This window comes from Solea solea, chromosome 13, assembly GCF_958295425.1.
Source record: "Solea solea chromosome 13, fSolSol10.1, whole genome shotgun sequence".
Lineage (NCBI taxonomy): Eukaryota > Metazoa > Chordata > Actinopteri > Pleuronectiformes > Soleidae > Solea > Solea solea.
Genome location: NC_081146.1, coordinates 18,926,021 through 18,944,663, shown reverse-complemented (window position 1 = coordinate 18,944,663; position 18,643 = coordinate 18,926,021). Strand labels below are relative to the sequence as shown.

At 39.5% G+C, this 18,643-nt stretch overlaps 2 protein-coding genes across 3 annotated transcripts; both read right to left on the bottom strand.

Annotated features, from left to right (window-relative positions):
- Window positions 1-1,500: 1,500 nt before the first annotated feature.
- Window positions 1,501-8,842, bottom strand: LOC131470839 (skin secretory protein xP2-like). The gene is made up of 4 exons (XM_058646863.1): window positions 8,468-8,842; window positions 4,681-6,078; window positions 2,672-2,734; window positions 1,501-2,439 (listed from the first exon to the last, which is right to left on the bottom strand). Exons 1-3 carry the CDS (start codon window positions 8,553-8,555, stop codon window positions 2,676-2,678), a joined length of 1,545 nt encoding a protein of 514 aa, XP_058502846.1. The 5' UTR covers window positions 8,556-8,842; the 3' UTR covers window positions 1,501-2,439; window positions 2,672-2,675.
- A 165-nt stretch (window positions 8,843-9,007) lies between these two features.
- On the bottom strand, window positions 9,008-17,913 carry LOC131470837 (matrilin-2-like). 2 transcript variants are annotated; one of them, XM_058646858.1, is made up of 17 exons: window positions 17,725-17,913; window positions 17,039-17,611; window positions 16,826-16,948; window positions 14,929-15,051; window positions 14,490-14,612; window positions 14,162-14,284; window positions 13,711-13,833; window positions 13,383-13,505; window positions 12,814-12,936; window positions 12,300-12,422; window positions 11,792-11,914; window positions 11,451-11,573; window positions 10,942-11,064; window positions 10,423-10,833; window positions 10,167-10,319; window positions 9,662-9,751; window positions 9,008-9,369 (listed from the first exon to the last, which is right to left on the bottom strand). In XM_058646858.1, exons 1-17 carry the CDS (start codon window positions 17,849-17,851, stop codon window positions 9,314-9,316), a joined length of 2,763 nt encoding a protein of 920 aa, XP_058502841.1. In that variant the 5' UTR covers window positions 17,852-17,913; the 3' UTR covers window positions 9,008-9,313. The 2 variants fall into 2 exon arrangements, with proteins under 2 accessions (XP_058502841.1, XP_058502842.1); XM_058646859.1 differs by lacking the exons at window positions 11,792-11,914; window positions 12,300-12,422; window positions 12,814-12,936; window positions 13,383-13,505.
- Between the last annotated feature and the right edge of the window lie 730 nt (window positions 17,914-18,643).

Genomic DNA, 18,643 nt, shown 5'->3' with positions numbered 1-18,643 from the left:
TTTTCATTATAGAGGTGTCCTCTCTTGTTGAGCCTTAAGTGCTTATGGTGTATTTTACTTACGGTAAAGGAAAAACTAAGTGAGATTTGCTGTAGTGCAGCTGATGCCGTCATGAACCACACACACACACACACATCACAGTGTATCCTCTCTCCTAAGACGACGCTTGAATAAATATAATATTACTAAATAATAAAGTACCTTTTTCATTTACTTAAATTGTGACCTGTAGATATACAATAACATCACAAATGAATTGCAGAGGTCAGTTACACAGTTACAGAGGTCACTGTCACACATTTATTACTGTTTAAAGTTAAAGGAAACATGTTAAACTGAAACACTGGACTCACTGATAGCGATCAGGGCGAACGATTTTGAATCAATATCTAATTGCGATTATTTTGACTGAAATTGCGATTGTCATATTAGTGAGAATGGTCATTTTTATTTTCATTGAAAGACGTTTAAAATGATTACTCTGTGTGAAACCATGATGTTTTCTTCTGTCTGTAGAATATGATTTGTAGGTCAACTAAGACAATGATGACGACAAAAAAAAAAAAAAGCACTTACTTGTACATCGCACTTCGACTAGCACTTTATAGTTTGGCTTACTTGAAGCACTTACTTACTTCCAGCTCTTGTTTGTACCCAAATGTTGAAATGCACTTATTGTACGTCTGCTAAATGACATATAATGTAATGTAATGTAATATAATGTACTCTAAAATGTTTCTTCAACACGCAGTTAACAAATATTGTGCCTGTTGAGATTTGGAAATTGCAGTAGGCCATGTTATCATCAATAACTTTGCAAACTCTGTTTATGTTTTGGTTTGGTGTTTTCCTGCTAAACGTCTTAAATGCTGAACTTCACCAACCCTACAAAGCCTCACTACCCTCGACAATAACGTCTCAGCCAGGGGAGAACATAAATTAGGCTAAGCAGTGGACATGTGTTAAAATACAGATGGCTAAAAGCTAAAAAGGTATTTGACAACAGACATGCAGGTATGGATACGTTTCTTCCTGACAGGGAAGCAAAACGGGGAACAACTACAACAACTATCTACAGTTGGTTCACTCTCTCTCCCTCTCACTCATACAATTTATTGGTTATTATTTATTGATTTAACACATAAAGTTTTATTGTCCTTGTGTTGTTGCCTCTCATTATGTGATAATTCTCCACTGCTGTTGCTGCTGCTCACTCTCTGCCAGTTGCTGACACATTGAAATTGAGCAAATAGGTTTAATTGTCTATAAAAAAAAATAAAAATAAAACAGACAATGGGACAGTTATGTATGTGTATGTTTATGACCATGAACAAAGTGTAACATAAGTGATGATTCCATATATTTGGGAAAGTTTGGTAACCACACTCCGGCAATGTTTTGAATTGCAATAGAAAAGTTATGCTCATAAAAATATGATGTCCTTGTGTTTCAGTGAGGGTGGCATGTTACGTCATATCAAATTCAGTTAAAAAGCATGTGTATTGGTGATGTTAAACTTTATTCTGTACACTAACGGGTTAGCAGAGTCACAAACAAGCTTAGAAAATGAGGAAGGAACACAAAGATGTCAGACATGAAAACAGATTTTTGTTTTCATTGATTTTTTTTTCACATATTATGCAATTAAAATAATTTTTCCAAGACCTTGACTCTTTGTGACACATTATCTCACTGTGCTAGACATTTTTAATGCACAACGCAAAACCAGTGTGCGTATTATAAGCATAACCGGGCTTAGTGCCTTTACTGTAAATGATGTTGGGAATGACTTCATATTTCAGATACAGGAGCACAAAATGACATCATGAAACAGCAAGTGCATCATCAGTACACCTGGATCCTCATCCTGGCTTTGATTTTTTTATTAATCCAGTCTCACTAATCATTTGAATGTATTTTGATTTTTCTTTCACCCGACATAATTTTAATCAATAATTTCTCAGTGAAATGGGATATCAAAAGGACTTATTTAAGAAGGCATAGACTGTCAAACAAACATTATTAGTAAAGCAACAACCAAGTGAACATAAATCAAAATGGATTCATGGTTATACACGTTTCAGAAAATGTTAAATGTCTTTTTTTTTTTTATGTTACGTTAATCTCTTTGCCTTATTTTATTCACACTTTTTTTGTAAGCGTCATTCCCCAGACTTCAGCACACTAACATAACAGACTTCACACAGTATTGCACCTGTTTCATCTCATTGTACTTGTGCTAACTGTTTGTGGCATGTACTAATACTTTCAAAAGGCCTGTGGCTTTAGGCACTTCGGGTCTAGCAACCACAAAGTTATTAAGGCATATTGTACATGAATAGTGTTGTTCATATTGTTCTTACAGTACACCTGGCATTTGTGTTGTAGTTCTGAGGAGTTCCCATCATTTTTGGTAGATTTGTTGTGTTGTGTTTCCACCTGAAAGAGAGTGAACAGACTATATATAAATATCAATGAAATTAGTGTCTCAATTATAGCAGATTTGTCAAACTAAATACTAAGTAATTACATTTTCTATTCAATTGGACCCTTTTTAACAAAAACAACAAAGTCCCAACGGATGAGAGGGATTCACTCTAACTGTAAGCGAGTGAGTGTGATTCTGCAGTATTTGCATTGGACTTCGTGTGGTTTGTGGTTGTGAACTTACAAACTCAGTCGGCTTTAGTTTTCTTGTTCGCTGCATCCTTGGGGGCTTCTGTTACAGTCTCCACTGCACACACACACACACACACACAGAGAATCAATACATGGCATGTTTATTCCATAACTATATTCTATGTAGTCTTTCAAGGCGAGAACACAAAGCTTGACTTTATAAATTTACTGGTGTCACAATAGCTACAGAAACTAAATAAGGAGCTAAAATTGCCCATCATAAACCTAGCCTTTGCTGAGCTGGCTAGGTTTATGATGAACACACACACACAGGTTTGCTCTGCTACCCTTTAAGGTTTCTCATTCACTTAAAAGACAGCACAACCAAAAGCATTATCTCCAACTATAACCATAACCAAAAATTAGGTTCTGCCTCATTAGGATCAGGCTTTGGTCTCAATGAGGACTACTAGTCCTGATAAGGTCAGTGTTTATGCCAGAAAAGGTCCTCAATTCTTAACAAATACAAGGACGACACACACACTACACTGTATGGTAATTGGTCTGGCATGCACACTATATCGCCACCAGAGAAAAAGGTTTCATGAATATTATGAAAGGGCCTCTGCACCAGAATTCCACACATGCTGCCTAAAAGGGGCATTTCCCGTTTTACAAGTACAAAATGTTCCCTGACGGCTCATGAGTGGGGTTTGTGAGAAATAAAGTGTGCTGCTCCTCACACAGGACAACTGACCACTAGTGACACATTTAGTGAGGAAATATCTCAATTTGTTATCCAGAGAAAATTCAGTCTCTGTAAAGAAAACTTGTAAAAGTTTCCGAGATAATGGCAGAATTCATGTGTCATGATGCACAAATCAGCGGAATTTCTCTTCAAAGAAGCATTCCACACTTTGCATAATGGCTGGCTGAAATGCAGTCCTGTCTGCATGGATGGTATTTACATCGTTTTATGTAATAAGAAGCTTCAGGACATGGACATAGTGTCAGCAACTTACTATAGAGCACAATGAATGAGAGTTGCGTAACTCAAGCTGTTGTGCTGACAATAATGTTTGTGTGATAATCAACAAAGTCAAGACGAGCTAACCAGAGTGTGTATGGCTGCTTTTTGTGTTTCACACTACTTTTAAGCAGCCAATCGGACGAGAGGACTGTTCAGCTCAAGGACGACTGAACGTTTGCTCATCATGCATGTGTTGGACACCTGCTTAGTTACTGATGGCGGCACGTTTTGAGGGGGTGACGTTGTAAAACTGTCCTACTTTGGCCATTATGTGGAAAGAAAAAGGGCTGTTTAAACATGTGGTTGTTAATTGTTCACCTGTGATCACTGAGAGTTTGACTCGTCCTGCTTGTTTGCACTTGCTCAATGCCTAACATGTTTGCAAAGTTTTCTCAAATATTTCAGCCTCAGGCAACACCGCATTGTTAGAGGCTGTCAGTATTTATCATTTGTGCCTAATCAAGCACCTTTACAATTAGCTGTGAGACACCTTAAAGCATGACAGGTGTGTCGTGGCAAACAATTATCTGTCTAATCAAATAAATCTGTGAGCTGAACAAACTCCCTCAGGACATACAGTATACTCCCTTTACAATGGCATCTACCATCTACTAGAATTCTATTGTTGTCACTCCTTATTACCTAGAGATTATGGTTTTGGACCATTTGTCTGTTTTACTGAGCAGCATAACTCAAAAAGTAAAGAAATGAATTGGATTAAATCTTCTGGGGATATAGATTATGACCCAAAGTAGACATTATTTCATTTTAGTGGTGATTTGTATTAATACTGTAGGGAACTGAACATCAGAGGTTTACATTCTAATTCTATTAATATTCAGACTGTTGCACTGCAGTTATGTCACCTTTCAACTATCATGCATTGACAATGAACAAAGCCTACTTAAAATTTCACACTTCTAAATATAATTTATGTCTTGGTAATCTTTCCACCCTTCAAGGTTTGCTGAAGGAGGATTATGAATGTAAATTAGTCATAGGATAGAAAAGAGGGTAGTCTTGAGGCATACCTTTGGGTGACAGTTCAGAATCTGCTGGTTTGGGCTCAACCACAGGTTCTTGTACTGGGTCTGCACTGCCCACTATGGTCTCAGATGGCACAACTGCTGGAGATACTTCTAAAGGTGTTTGTGAGGATGATGGAGTGTCTGGTGTTGGGGTTGGTTCAGCAGTAGAAGGTGCAAGAGGTTCTGTGGCATTTTCAGCGTCATCAGGCTGAGCTGTGAGTGGAGATATTGCAGGCATTGCTGGAATAGTTGCTTCAGCAACCTCTGTATCTATTATAGGCACAGCAGCCTCCACAGGTACAAAAGATGAGCTTGGTGCTGGATTTTCATTTGGTACTACAGCTTCAGGTGGTGTTGCAGCCTCAATTGATGGAGATGCAGGAATTTCGTCTGGCTCTGAGGATCCCGTTGGTGTCACTGAGGCAGTCTCTGGTGCCACACTGTCAGGTGGAGACACTGTCTCCACAGGAGCAGCCACTTCTGCTGAGGCCTCTGTAGTCACAGTCACTGCCTCTTCCACTACCACAACTGGCTCTGATACAACAGGTTCAACAGCAAGCGTGGCTGCTTCAGGAGAGGCCTCAAGTGTCACAACAGGAACTTCCTCAACAACAGGAGCCTGTACCTGCACTGCTACAACAGATTCAACAATGGGGGCCTCCTCTGCAGCCTCAACAAGGGCTTTGTCCAAAGACACGGCTTCAGCCACAACAGGTTCTACATGGGCTGCTGTCTCCACAGTAGGTACAACCTCAACTGCTCCAACAGTGATATTAGATGCAACTGGAGCCTCTGCAGGAGCTTCAGCTGGACTCTCTGTTGGAACCTCTGGTTGAGCCTCTCTTGGAACCTCTAATGGAGCTTCTGCTGGAGCTTCAGCTGGACTCTCTGTTGGTGCCTCTGCTGGAGCCTCTATAGCCACAGATTCTGCTGCAGCTGGAGCCACTAGAGCCTCTACTGGAACCTCTGTTGGTGCCTCTGCTGGAGCCTCTATAGCCACAGATGCTGCTCCAGCTGGAGCCACTAGAACCTCTGTCGGAACCTCTGTTGGTGCCTCTGCTGGAGCCTCTATAGCCACAGATGCAGCTGCTGCTGGAGCCACTAGACCCTCTGTCAGAACCTCTGTTGGTGCCTCTGTTGGAGTCTCTGGAGCCACAGATGGAGCTGCAGCTGGTGCTTCTGGAGCTGGCTTTTCAGGGGCATCAGGTTCTGGCTGTGGTTCCACAGTAGTTAGAAGATCCTCTCCAGACCCAAGATCCTCCTGGGCCTCCAGGGCCATTAACACTGCCTCCTCCTCATCGATTCCTGGCTGAAGATCATTTAATAAGGCCGTCTGCAAAGGCAGCTGCATTTGGTCCTCGATTGTTTGTGCGTCTTCCGCAATGTGGCCATTTCTGAGTGCTGTCAAGACAGGGATAACAAAAGTGTGAGGAGGATTTACAACTGATAACCTCATGACACTAATCAATCTTTGTCAGCCCTATCAGCTGTTTATGTCCTGTTAATCTATAACACTGACGACATGGCAACACTGAGCAACAAAACTCAGAAACCGAATGGTTTTGTCAGTAAATGACCACATTGGTCATTCATTTTTCTGACCATGCACCATAGCAAGACATTGAATCATCCACACAATACTGCTATTTTGTCAACAGCGCATTCTTGTTTATAGTATGTTCAATATAGTATACTATATAGTATAGTATGCTCTTGTTTATAGTATGTTCTACTGTCATTTTTTAAATGAAATTTTTATTCTATGAAAATTGTATTAATATAATTTGATATTAATATGTTTAACATAACACATTTGATATGCACATGAGTGATAATTTATCTTCAGTGGATTGTTTTATCTCACTAAATACATAAAAGTTAACCCCTCAACTAAAGCAGGACTGCAGCTTAACTCAAAATGGACAGCAGGAAATAAGAGGGGCACACAGAATGCATGCTGAAGAAAACATCCTTTCATTTCCGTAGCTGAACTGTGATTTATTAAAGCCTGTGTTAGTCCAAAGCCCTGAGGCGCTCAAATCATTCTCAAAGAAAAGAAAATACCTGTGACGATTGCTTTGTTGCTTTCTGAGAACAGTTATGCAGTAATTCTTATTTCCTGAACCTTGCTGTTTTAACTGCCTGTGCACAGGCCCTCTGAAAAACTCTAGCAGAACAACAATAGTGTATAATAGTGTGGACCGTTTTCCTCAAATGTCAGGAACTGCACATCTCAGTTTTTTTTCAAACTTTTTTCAAGCAAACTTTTGATGTAGTGCATTATTATTCTAGGGATAAGTTTGGACGACATTGTTGACAAATGAGACAAAACAGAGATGTTCATTTGGCTGAACAGGAAGATTTTTTTTGCTGATTTTGCCTGTCAGACGAGATGAGAAGAGTTGAGAGTGATGGCTGGAAAGGAATGTGACGGTCTGGCAACTCGAATGAAAATGAGCCAGTGGAAGTACACGAGTGACATGTTTTATAATATCACACTTTTAACTAGAATTGTTATTAATATTGTTTTTTCTGTCTTTAAAACAATAACATCAACAATTCCAACATGTTCTTCAGAATCCCAGACCTGATATTACCAAATGAAAAGCTCGTCTGAGCCAGATACAGATCAGAACTGTGTTGAAAAGAAAGGAGTAGATGTTTGGGTCGAGACAGACGTGTGTCAACATGATTTAGCAGCCAAAGATGACTCTGGCCACAAGCACAACAGGGGATGGGACCAGTGGTGACTTGGATGGCACACAGTTGGTGTGTCAAACAGACCGTACACTTCATGCATTCAGCCACTTTTAGAGACGACTGCCTGGACAATGACTGGTTTTTCTTGTCACGCTGACATCAGCCTGACAAAGTTGTCCAGGTGATCTCTGCTGCCTGGAGAGACAATGTCCCCGACACAGACATCAGACATAAACGCAGAGGGAGTATGCCAGGTATAAAAACACTTGTTAGGCTACTGAATTCAACATATTGTGTTGCTTTTTGAAACTGAACAGTTAACTTGACTGACTCAAAAGCAAGAACATGTTGTAATCAGGGCAGTAACTGAGACACTGTCATGTTGTATGCATTCAGGGGATGGGGGTGGGGTTGAGTGGACGGGTGCAGTGAGAACATACTGTACATGCAGCTGTGCATGACATGACATGACATGACATATCCACATGCCTGTACATTGTTTGACCTATGAATGGACAATCATGTACTGTATCAGGCTTGTTGGTGGGCACCCACACAGAGCATGAGCACAGACTGCATGTGCAAATATTTTAAACATATCAAGGACGTGGTCAGGCAACTTCCACAGTGTGATGGTAAACAGGTTAGGTTGAAAGGCAGGAGTGCCTCAGGCTGCAATGCTACTCCACTGCTAAGTATTCCCAGGTGGTTTCACACAGTCCCCCTCTATGGGAACTGCATGTATGCAATCCTATAGCTAAACATCTACCAGACAATATTAACATTAAACCCCAGTGCACTTTATAGAATGAGGTAAAAATAAAGCAGAATTGGATCAAACAATTTAGTTCCTTCACAGAAAAAGGGCTCAACATGTCAGAAGTTTTTTGTGAGTGAAAAAGTACATAATGTGCCAGACTTGCCGGCAGCAGTCACACCCCCCTCAGTAGGAAAGGAAGAGAAACCACAAACTGTTCATACATGTGCAAAAGTGGTGTGCTGTTACTGTGATTACACACATGCACATGAGGGGGAAAAACTACTTAGAAAAAAGTTTACAGAGTAGTTTAGAGTAATTATCAGCACTTACCTGCTGTCTCTCCATTGCTCTCCTCTGGCTTTGTACCTGGTCTTTTCTCCTGCTCAACAGTCTGTGCACTGGATGAGGAGCACCCCATGTTTGACAATAGAGCTTAGATTAACAAAAATAAGTGAAAAAAAGTGGAACCTTTTGAGGAGGAATCACAAGCTCCAACCTCTCTTTTAGCAATGACAGAGGCTGCTTGGCATTGGACAGCTAATGTCGATCTCTTTAGTTCCTAGGAGAATCTGTTATCTCTCTCGTTTGTGTGTCTATGCATGGCCTGCTGACCTCTGGCCCCAGACAACTATCTGTTGTTAGCATTAGAGCAGGGCAGGCATGCAGCTGGGTGTTCTCTGACTGACTGACTCCTGCTCAGTCTCTCAGTTCATACAGGAGGAGGAGGCACACATGCATGGAGAATGATTCCTCCCCTTTCTGTGAGAAAGGGGAGGAATCTCCCCTCTGGAGATCCACCACCTTGTGGCAAAGTTTAGAGTAGCACATCTTCCCCTACTGGCTCTGTTTTATCATTTGCTGAGGTCAGTGTTGTTTGGAACTTTTTTTTATTATGACAATAAGTAACAAAAGAGAATAAGTCCCAAACTTAATCCTCAATAAAAACCTATTAAAATGAGTGTTTGTCATTTTCCAGTTTAAAGAGTTACTTAGGTGACTTAACATTACATAACAAAGACCATGTCAGACAAAATACATTGAATACATTGTGTTGTATACAAAAGAGTATAAATAGCATCCGTATAGACAACATTGCATGGGTGCAGCTTGCTGTGCAGGATCTGAGAATGCTTCGTTGCTGGTCAGAGGAGAGATAAATGGACACATCTCAGAAGTTTATTTATGTACAAGTTGATTCTCGAGTAGCTCCATCTTCTCGGATATGGCTTCAAGTAAAGACAGGTTAAGGAATCCAAATGAAAACATGAGTTAGGCTATTTCCTGCATATTTATGTACTGCAAACATAGGTTAATATCATCAAGGTTAAAATCATGCCAAAATGATTAAGCACTGCTGGCTGTTTCTGGAGGCAGAGTAAATGTATATTGTGTATGTATGTGCCATCCACCCTGGAAAAGCAGCAGAAATGTCCAGAATTCAAATTTGACTTGCCTTATTCATCTACCATTCATACAAGGAAAATATGCAAGAACATATTGAATGTAAAGTGGTGAAAAGGATATTATTCAGCATCAGGTTCTTCAGTTTGTCGGTGACCTGCTCTTGAAAACGCATCAAGTTCTCACACTGGCACATGTTTCCTTCAGGTTTTTCTGTGAGAAAAACAGTAAATGATAGAGCATTTTCTAGTCCTTGGATCTGATTTTATTGCAGTTATCCTCACTTTGTTATCCTCACTCCTGTAGAAATGCTATATATGGGTAACAGAAGTGGCTGATGAGTAATATGACGATATAAAAATACTGATTGCTTGGATCAGAAATCATAATTACAGCAGGTGGCAGTGATGCACCATTTTGTTATATTTAATAACACTGAACTATTGGTAATGATAATTAATGTTATATTTGAGCTTGGTATTTGCAGTGTGACAGTGTGGTAATAAAAGTTATAGTATTGGTAAAATAATCACAACTTCATCTCATGCATACAGTCTTTGGAAATCACTGCTGTAATGTAAAGTGTTACTCTTGAGACAAAGTTTTCCAACCATGTGTAGAATGTTACCTTTACATATCCTCATCTTGAGCCTCTTTGTAATTTCTCCCATTTTCTCAAAATCCTCAGCATAATAAAGATGCTTTTCATCAGGCTCCGAGGCGATTTCTCTCAGCTCCTGCTCTATGGCTTTGCCAATACCCAAGGCATAAATGGTGATACCTGTAAGTAACAGAAAATAAGGTAAGGATGGCCAAAATGCTCCTTTAATTAAAGTTTGTTACATTACCAAATTGTTTAGTCACAGTGTGGATGGTAAATTTACCAGAGTTCTTTGCTTTGGAAGCCCACTCTGTGACATCATCCTGAGATCTTCCATCAGTGAACACGATGCAGACACGTGAGACACTGGCTCGGGCGCCTTCTTTGAATGAAAAGCTTGACTCAAACATGTGACGCAAGGCTGAGCCCGTCATAGAACCTCTGCCCATGTACTGTACCCGTGCCACGGCCTGTTTAACACGCTGTGCCGTGATGTACTGGCCCAGGGTGAACTCTGTGCGGACTTTGGTGGAGTACTGAAGGAGGCCGACATGTGTGCCTGCGGCGGAGATGTCCAGTGAGTCCACAATGCCGTTAACAAACTGCTTGACCAGCTCAAAGTTGGCTGGGCCCAGACTCTTGGAGCCGTCAATCACAAACACCAAATCCATCACTCCATCGCCACACTCTGGTTCTGTCAGTCACACAACAAATAACATGTTACATATATAATTATTATATATTATTATTATTATATAATAAGAAAAAAGGTGGTCTCTATAATAGAAGGCCATGGTCATACTTTTGCAGCTCTTCCCGTCTTCAGCCAACATGAATCCCTCAAAACATCTGCAGATGTAAGAGATGTTGGTGTTGATGCACTGATGCTCACAGCCGTGCTCAAGTGTGTGACACAGGTCCAAACCTGGGTGTTTGAAAAGAAGTACATTTGTACTAAAAAAACAAATGAAAAACTTTTGCAAATCAGCGCTGCTTGTCAACAGAGAGAAACAAACATCTAACAGCGCTCCTCAGCTGTGATGTTTATTGTTCTTTTTTTTGCTAATTATATGCACTAATTGTGAGATTTCACACAATAATGATGATGATTGTGTGGACTTGCTACCAATCAAAGAGACTGGTGTTGGAAAAATTAGCAAAGACACATCACTTATTTTCATTTTCCCATTAACAATTATTCTTGTTGAATTAAAGTTGCAAGACAAATTTTAGAAATCCTTCATGCAAAAAAAAAGTGACAAGAAGTTAAAGTATAAAACTATAAAGTCAACAAACCCCAAAGAAACTTACTCTTGCATGTTTTTCCATCAGGTCTGAGTGTGAAACCCTCTCTGCATTTACACACACAGGAGTCCTCAGTGTTCATAAACTCCTGCTCACAGCCATGTGTGCCATCAGCACAGTGATCTATTTCTGCAGTGATTGAAAAATAGAAAAGAGCAGAGGGACGGTTGTTCTGTTTACATCTGATGAAAAGACTCATTAGTTATCAGATTTCCTTACAAACTCTCCTAGTTGATTTACACAATTTCTGTACTTCAGAGAGTAGTAGTAGGACATGTACAGTAAATATGAATGTGCCTTGTTAGGGGCGTTATAGATCGATAACACGTTATTCTTTTAAAACTTACTCTTGCATGTTTTCCCATCAGGTCTGAGTGTGAAACCCTCTCTGCATTTACACACACAGGAGTCTTCAGTGGTCATAAACTCCTGCTCACAGCCATGTGTGCCATCAGCACAGTGATCGATCTCTGTGGGACAATGAGTTAAAAACACATGTTTATACCCTCATGTTTTGGATTTTACTTACGTTACGCTTTTTTTTTTTTTATAACTTTTATTTATCTTATTTTACTTTTGATAATATTACCGTTATGTGGAGGAAATGGAATTAGTTTTTTCAGCGAGTGGCTGGATTAACACCGACCTCCCAACATTCATTCACAATTCATTTAATGAAAATAGTGGAAATATTGAGATGACGTCTTATCATCTGTTTTTACTGTTGAGTGTCTTATCTTATTGGTGCAGTTTACCAAGCATGTGTGATGAAAGCAGATATAACTCATGATATAGATCCTCAGTGGAAGATCTTAATAATAAATAAAAGATGAAAAGGTGAATTTGGATTCTTACTCTTGCATGTTTTCCCATCAGGTCTGAGTGTGAAACCCTCTCTGCATTTACACACGCAGGAGTCTTCAGTGTTCATAAACTCCTGCTCACAGCCATGTGTGCCATCAGCACAGTGATCAGTCTCTGTAATAATGAGTGAAAAACAGGGGAAAATATGTTTATTTTTACATTAAAAATCAGTAAGAATCTAACCCCAGTTTTATTGTATGTGTGGTTTTATTGTTCTTGTTTTGAAAACTATATGATCTTGACATTTTATACAATAACAATTGGATTTTGGTGCTCATCAAATGGACTGGCACTGAAAATTCTTCCAAGAGACACATCACTTATTTAGATTTACCCATGAATAATTAATCTTGTTGTATTAACGTTGCTAGACAAACTGTAGAAATCATTTTTTTTTAAAAACATCTATGATAGACATGAACTTGGACAGTGACGACTCGTTAAATAACACATTATTCTTTAAGTTGTTGAGAGAATGAAGTCAACAAACAGCAAAGAAACTTACTCTCGCATGTTTTCCCATCAGGTCTGAGTGTGAAACCCTCTCTGCATTTACACATGCAGGAGTCCTCCGTGTTCATAAACTCCTGCTCACAGCCATGTGTGCCATCAGCACAGTGGTCTATCTCTGAGGGGGAAGAGTCAGATTATGGATGAAGGCCTTTTCATTGCCAGACACTTTTGACAGTTCACAGAAAAGCACAGGTGAAAATAATCAGTTTAATGATGACTGAGTTCCATGTTTCAGAGATCATTAATGATATCAGTAACACCTGGGATTTTCCTGCTCAAACATGTCACACTGTCTGCTGTGGAAATTACCTATTATTGAGAATCTTTTCGGTTCTCCAGTTTCCTCCCACAGTCCAAAAACATGCAGATTTGAGGCCAGTTATTATGGATGATGAAACGTGCTGATGGTGTTGACCACCTGCCCAGAATGTTCGCTTCTTCATCAAAACTATGTATAAATATAACAGCCGTATGGTGTCTGATAACATCTGCTAAATGTTCAAGTTCTGTTGGTAGATCTAAATAATAAAAACGTTTAAAAGGTTAAATTTGGATTCTTACTTTTGCATGTTTTGCCATCAGGTCTGAGTGTGAAACCCTCTCTGCATTTACACACACAGGAGTCTTCAGTGGTCATAAACTCCTGCTCACAGCCATGTGTGCCATCAGCACATTGATCTATTTCTGCAGTGACAGAGCAGAGAGACGGTTGTTCTGTTTACATCTGATCAAAAGACTCATTAGTTATCAGATTTCCTTACAAACTCTCCTAGTTGATTTACACCATTTCTGTACTTCAGAGAGAAGTAGTAGGACATGTACAGTAAATATGAATGTGCCGTGTTAGAGGCGTTATAGATCGATAACACGTTATTCTTTTAAAACTTACTCTTGCACGTTTTTCCATCAGGTCTGAGTGTGAAACCCTCTCTGCATTTACACACGCAGGAGTCCTCAGTGTTCATAAACTCCTGCTCACAGCCATGTGTGCCATCAGCACAGTGATCGATCTCTGTGGGACAATGAGTGAAAAACAGTGATTAATTCATTTATTTATTAATGTATTTTTACATTATGAATCAGTAACCCAAGTTTTATTGTATGTGTGTGGTTTAATTGCTCTTGTTTTGAAAACTATGTGCACTGATCTTGACATAGTGATTGTTTGAACTTTTGGGGAAAATTCTTCCAAGAGACACATCACTTATTTTGATTTTCCTGTGAACAATTAATCTTGTTGCATCTATGATAAACATGAACTTGGACAGTGACACACATTATTCTTTAAGGTGTTGTTTGCCTCTGAGAGTATAAAGTCAACAAACAGCAGAGAAACTTACTCTTGCATGTTTTCCCATCAGGTCTGAGTGTGAAACCCTCTCTGCATTTACACACACAGGAGTCCTCAGTGTTCATAAACTCCTGCTCACAGCCATGTGTGCCATCAGCACAGTGATCTATTTCTGCAGTGACAGAGCAGAGAGACGGTTGTTCTGTTTACATCTGATCAAAAGACTCATTAGTTATCAGATTTCCATACAAACTCTCCTAGTTGATTTACACAATTTCTGTACTTCAGAGAGTAGTAGCAGGACATGTACAGTAAATATGAATGTGCCGTGTTAGAGGCGTTATAGATCGATAACACGTTATTCTTTTAAAACTTACTCTTGCATGTTTTTCCATCAGGTCTGAGTGTGAAACCCTCTCTGCATTTACACACACAGGAGTCTTCAGTGTTCATAAACTCCTGCTCACAGCCATGTGTGCCATCAGCACAGTGATCTATCTCTGCAGTGACAATGAGTGAAAAACACATTTTATACTTGTATTTTACTTCTGAAATTACTTAAAATTATTATTTTTACTGTAAAGCAGCTTGTAATCCTGTTTTGAAAGGTGCTATATGAAATTATTATCATTAAATCAATGTTTCCTAACTCATCAATTAATCACATTTTCCCCGTGAACTCTTGTTTAATATTCTAGTAACATAAATGTTTCACTTTCGCTCTACTTCACAGACTAATTGTACAAATAATTAATGCAAAAATGAAGGCCGTCATAAATAGATGAGTGACACAGTTTCATGTGTGAGGACACTTACTCTTGCATGTTTTCCCATCAGGTCTGAGTGTAAAACCCTCTTTGCATTTACACACACAGGAGTCTTCAGTGTTCATAAACTCTTGCTCACAGCCATGTGTGCCATCAGCACAGTGATCAGTCTCTGTGTGATAGAATATAGAACAGAAAAGAGCACAGGTGTTCTGAGTTTGTTAACGTCATACTGTTCATTATCAGACTCCATGTGGTGTTAGAACACGAGTTCTTATTCCAAGTACACGTGAGATTCTAGTGCATTTTCAGTCACTTTCACCCGATTCTTGCTATTAAAAAAAAAGGTAATTTCAACTGCAGGTGTTGTCGTCCAGACTGAAGAAGCAGCTCTTCATACACTTGCAGTCACAATTCCCCAGCTCACACTGGTCTATTTCTAGAATATGAGGAAGATTTCCCTCTCTTTCTTGCATGAATAATGACACACACTGCATATATGTGTATATATACATATATATACATATATATGTATATATATACATATACATACATATACATACATATATATGTATATGTATATATATATATATACATATATATATATACATATATATATATATATATATATATATATATATATATATATATATATATATATATATATATATATACATATATTCACTCATCCATGGATAATTCTTATCATCTACATCGACATTGACTCTCCAGACAGAACAAATCATCAGTCATTACAGTTGTTGTTGTTTGATTTACTGATACAAGGACACTTGACTCTGGACACACGTGTGTCACCACGTTCCAGAAGCTGCTCTGATGATTGCTAAAGCACACGCTTCCTTCAGGAAAACGCCCCCACTTTGTTTCTGTTCACATCCACTCTGAGAGCAAAGGGGATATTTTTCAGCGGTGGGTGGAGAGACGTCTCAGGCAGGAGGAATGCTGCCTCTTTTTTTGAATTTGAGGCACCTCAAAGTGTAATCTATAGGCGGTGTTTGTACTACTCAATTCTAAGAAATAATGACTCTAACATGGACTCAAACATTAATTAAAAATAAAAAAAACACTTTAAGTGATTTAAGTCACATGATTGATGGATGTTTTGTATGTAAAACCACACTGATGGAGGAATCATACAAGTAAGATCTGCACATTAGATCATTCTGTAGTTTAATTTTGCTTTAAAACTTTGCCTCATTGTTTATACACTGAAAAAAAGATAACTCTGACTGATATTTTTATCATTACAGTTCAGTGACAACATAGTAACATAATAGTTCTGTAATGCGGATAAAACCCATCCTATTTCTAATGCAACTAACGATTATTTTCATAATCGATTAATCTGTCGATTATTTTCTCGATTAATCATTTGATCCATAAAATATCAAAAAACCTTAAAAAATGTTGATCGGTGTTCGTCAAACCTGGAAATTATGATGTTCTCCAATGTCTTGTTTTGTCCACAAACCAAAATGATTAACTTTTAATGATTTCTTTGTTATCCAGAGCAAAGAAATGAAGAAAATGCTCACATTTAAGAAGCTTAGACAATCAGGAATCTTGTTTTAATCGTGAAAAAAGCTTCAAATCAATTCACCAATTAATTGATTATCAAAATAATTTACTCGATTAATTTAGTAATCAATTCATAATCGATTAATTGTTTCAGCTCTAGTTATTTCCAAAGTAATATTGCTGTTATAGCTTGGTGATGATAATAACCATAGACTACCATGGTTCCTGATTATTACTCATAAACTACTATATACTAGATACTTTTACTTTTAAAGTATCCTTTTCAGGTACTTTATACAAGACTTTTCTAAAAATCTTAAGTTGCCTTTTGACTGCAACTCTAAATAAAAAGGAAGAATATCAGTCACACATGTGAGACAAACTTTTTTTTAAAACATTTTCTTCACCTTTACATGTCTTTCCATCAGGGTTGAGGATGAAACCTTTCCTGCACTGGCACCTGTACGACGCAGGGCTACTCACGCAGATATGTTGGCACTGATGGTCCACAACCTCACACATCTCTGAACCTAATGCATGCAGGGATATACACAACATACAGACTCAGACTCATGTACAATAACATGCATACAAGAGAGGACGTGTACTGTATTCATCACCTCCACACAGTTTGGACTGGAACACAGATGTGAGGGTTTCTATCTGGCTGAAGTTGGCCACCAGGTGCACATGTTCAGAGTGAGGTTCACTCCCAATGGCTCTCAGGGTGTTCATGTCCACCCGGCCCACACCGATGGCAAAGATCTGGATACCAGCCTGCCTCGCCTGAGCCGCAATCTCCTCCACCGTGTCCTGAGGCCTCCCGTCGGTCACAATCATGGCGATTCGTGGGATGTGCAGGTCCGCTGGTCGTGCGCCTTCCTCCTCTGTGAAGGCAGTTTCCATTGTGTACTGGATGGCCAGACCGGTCATGGTCCCTGTGGCAAGGTGCTTCATGTTCCTCACCGCCTGCTCCACTTCAGCCTTAGTGGTGTAGGTCTTGAGGGAGAACTCAGGCTGGACCACGCTGCCATACTGGAGCAGACCCACCCTGGTGGCATCAGGGCCAATTTTGAGGAACTGAACCAGGTTGACGATGAAGGTCTTGACCTTCTCGTAGTCATGGGGACGGATGCTTCTGGAGCTGTCGATGACGAAGAAAAAATCCAGCGGGACGGCTTTGCAAGGGTTCTCTGTGACAGAAGACATAACAAAGGGTTGACATTTACTTCATCATCTAAACCAGCTATGAAGACATCTTTGACTTCAGCAGAAAAGACAAAACTACAGCTGAAAAAAAACTTACCCACTAGTTTGGGTTGGACAGCAGTGACATTTTGCCTTCTGGCTGTCATGGGTCTGGGACGACGTCTATAAAACTGAACGGCATCACAGCACATCAGGCAGACGAGGCTGAAGGCCAAGAACCTCATTCTGACAAGCGTTGACAACTGCAGTGTTTATGGAGAGAGAGAGAGAGAGAGAGAGAGAGAGAGAGAGATGAATGCACAAAAACAAGAGCTGAGAGAAACACTGAGTACATTTCTGCATGGATAAGCGAAACAAAATAATAGCAGGAAGGAAAGTCAAGAGTCATAACCACTGATTTATGGCATTAATTCCAAACTGGATGAACGTGAAATGTCAGGGAAATAATGCAGAGAGAAAGTCCATGTCCATGCACATGTGATGAAAAGCTGAATGGACACAAGGCAGCAAAGGTAGTGCCACAGCCTTTGCAAAAGTGTGCAAGGACAGAGAGAAAGGAGGCAGGGATGCAGTATTATAGATGTCACCTGCTGTAAATCACCAAATTAGGAGAATAAGATGAAAGGGGCTGAGGACATAGAACAATCAAAGTTTAAATAACCTAAATTCTTACTCTATGTAAAGTTAAGTCATGAATTCAGGTGTCATCAGGACAGTCGTTGCAATGTGTACCTGTATGTTTGATGTGATGGAGAAAGAGGAACATGAGGACACGACCCAGAATCATTGTACGACTCAAATGTTAAATCCAGCTTCACTTTTTCTCACGCACACTGGAAACCAAAGAGACGAGCACAGACTGACTCATAAATACTGAAATCTTTCCTGTAAAATAACAGCAACTGTCTCAGTGTTGGCAGGGAGTTTGTCTTTTCATGTACAATATGTTAAACTCCTTCACTCAAAGGGAGATATGTCGGATTCATCACTGAAATAAAAGCTGCCGGTTATTTTCA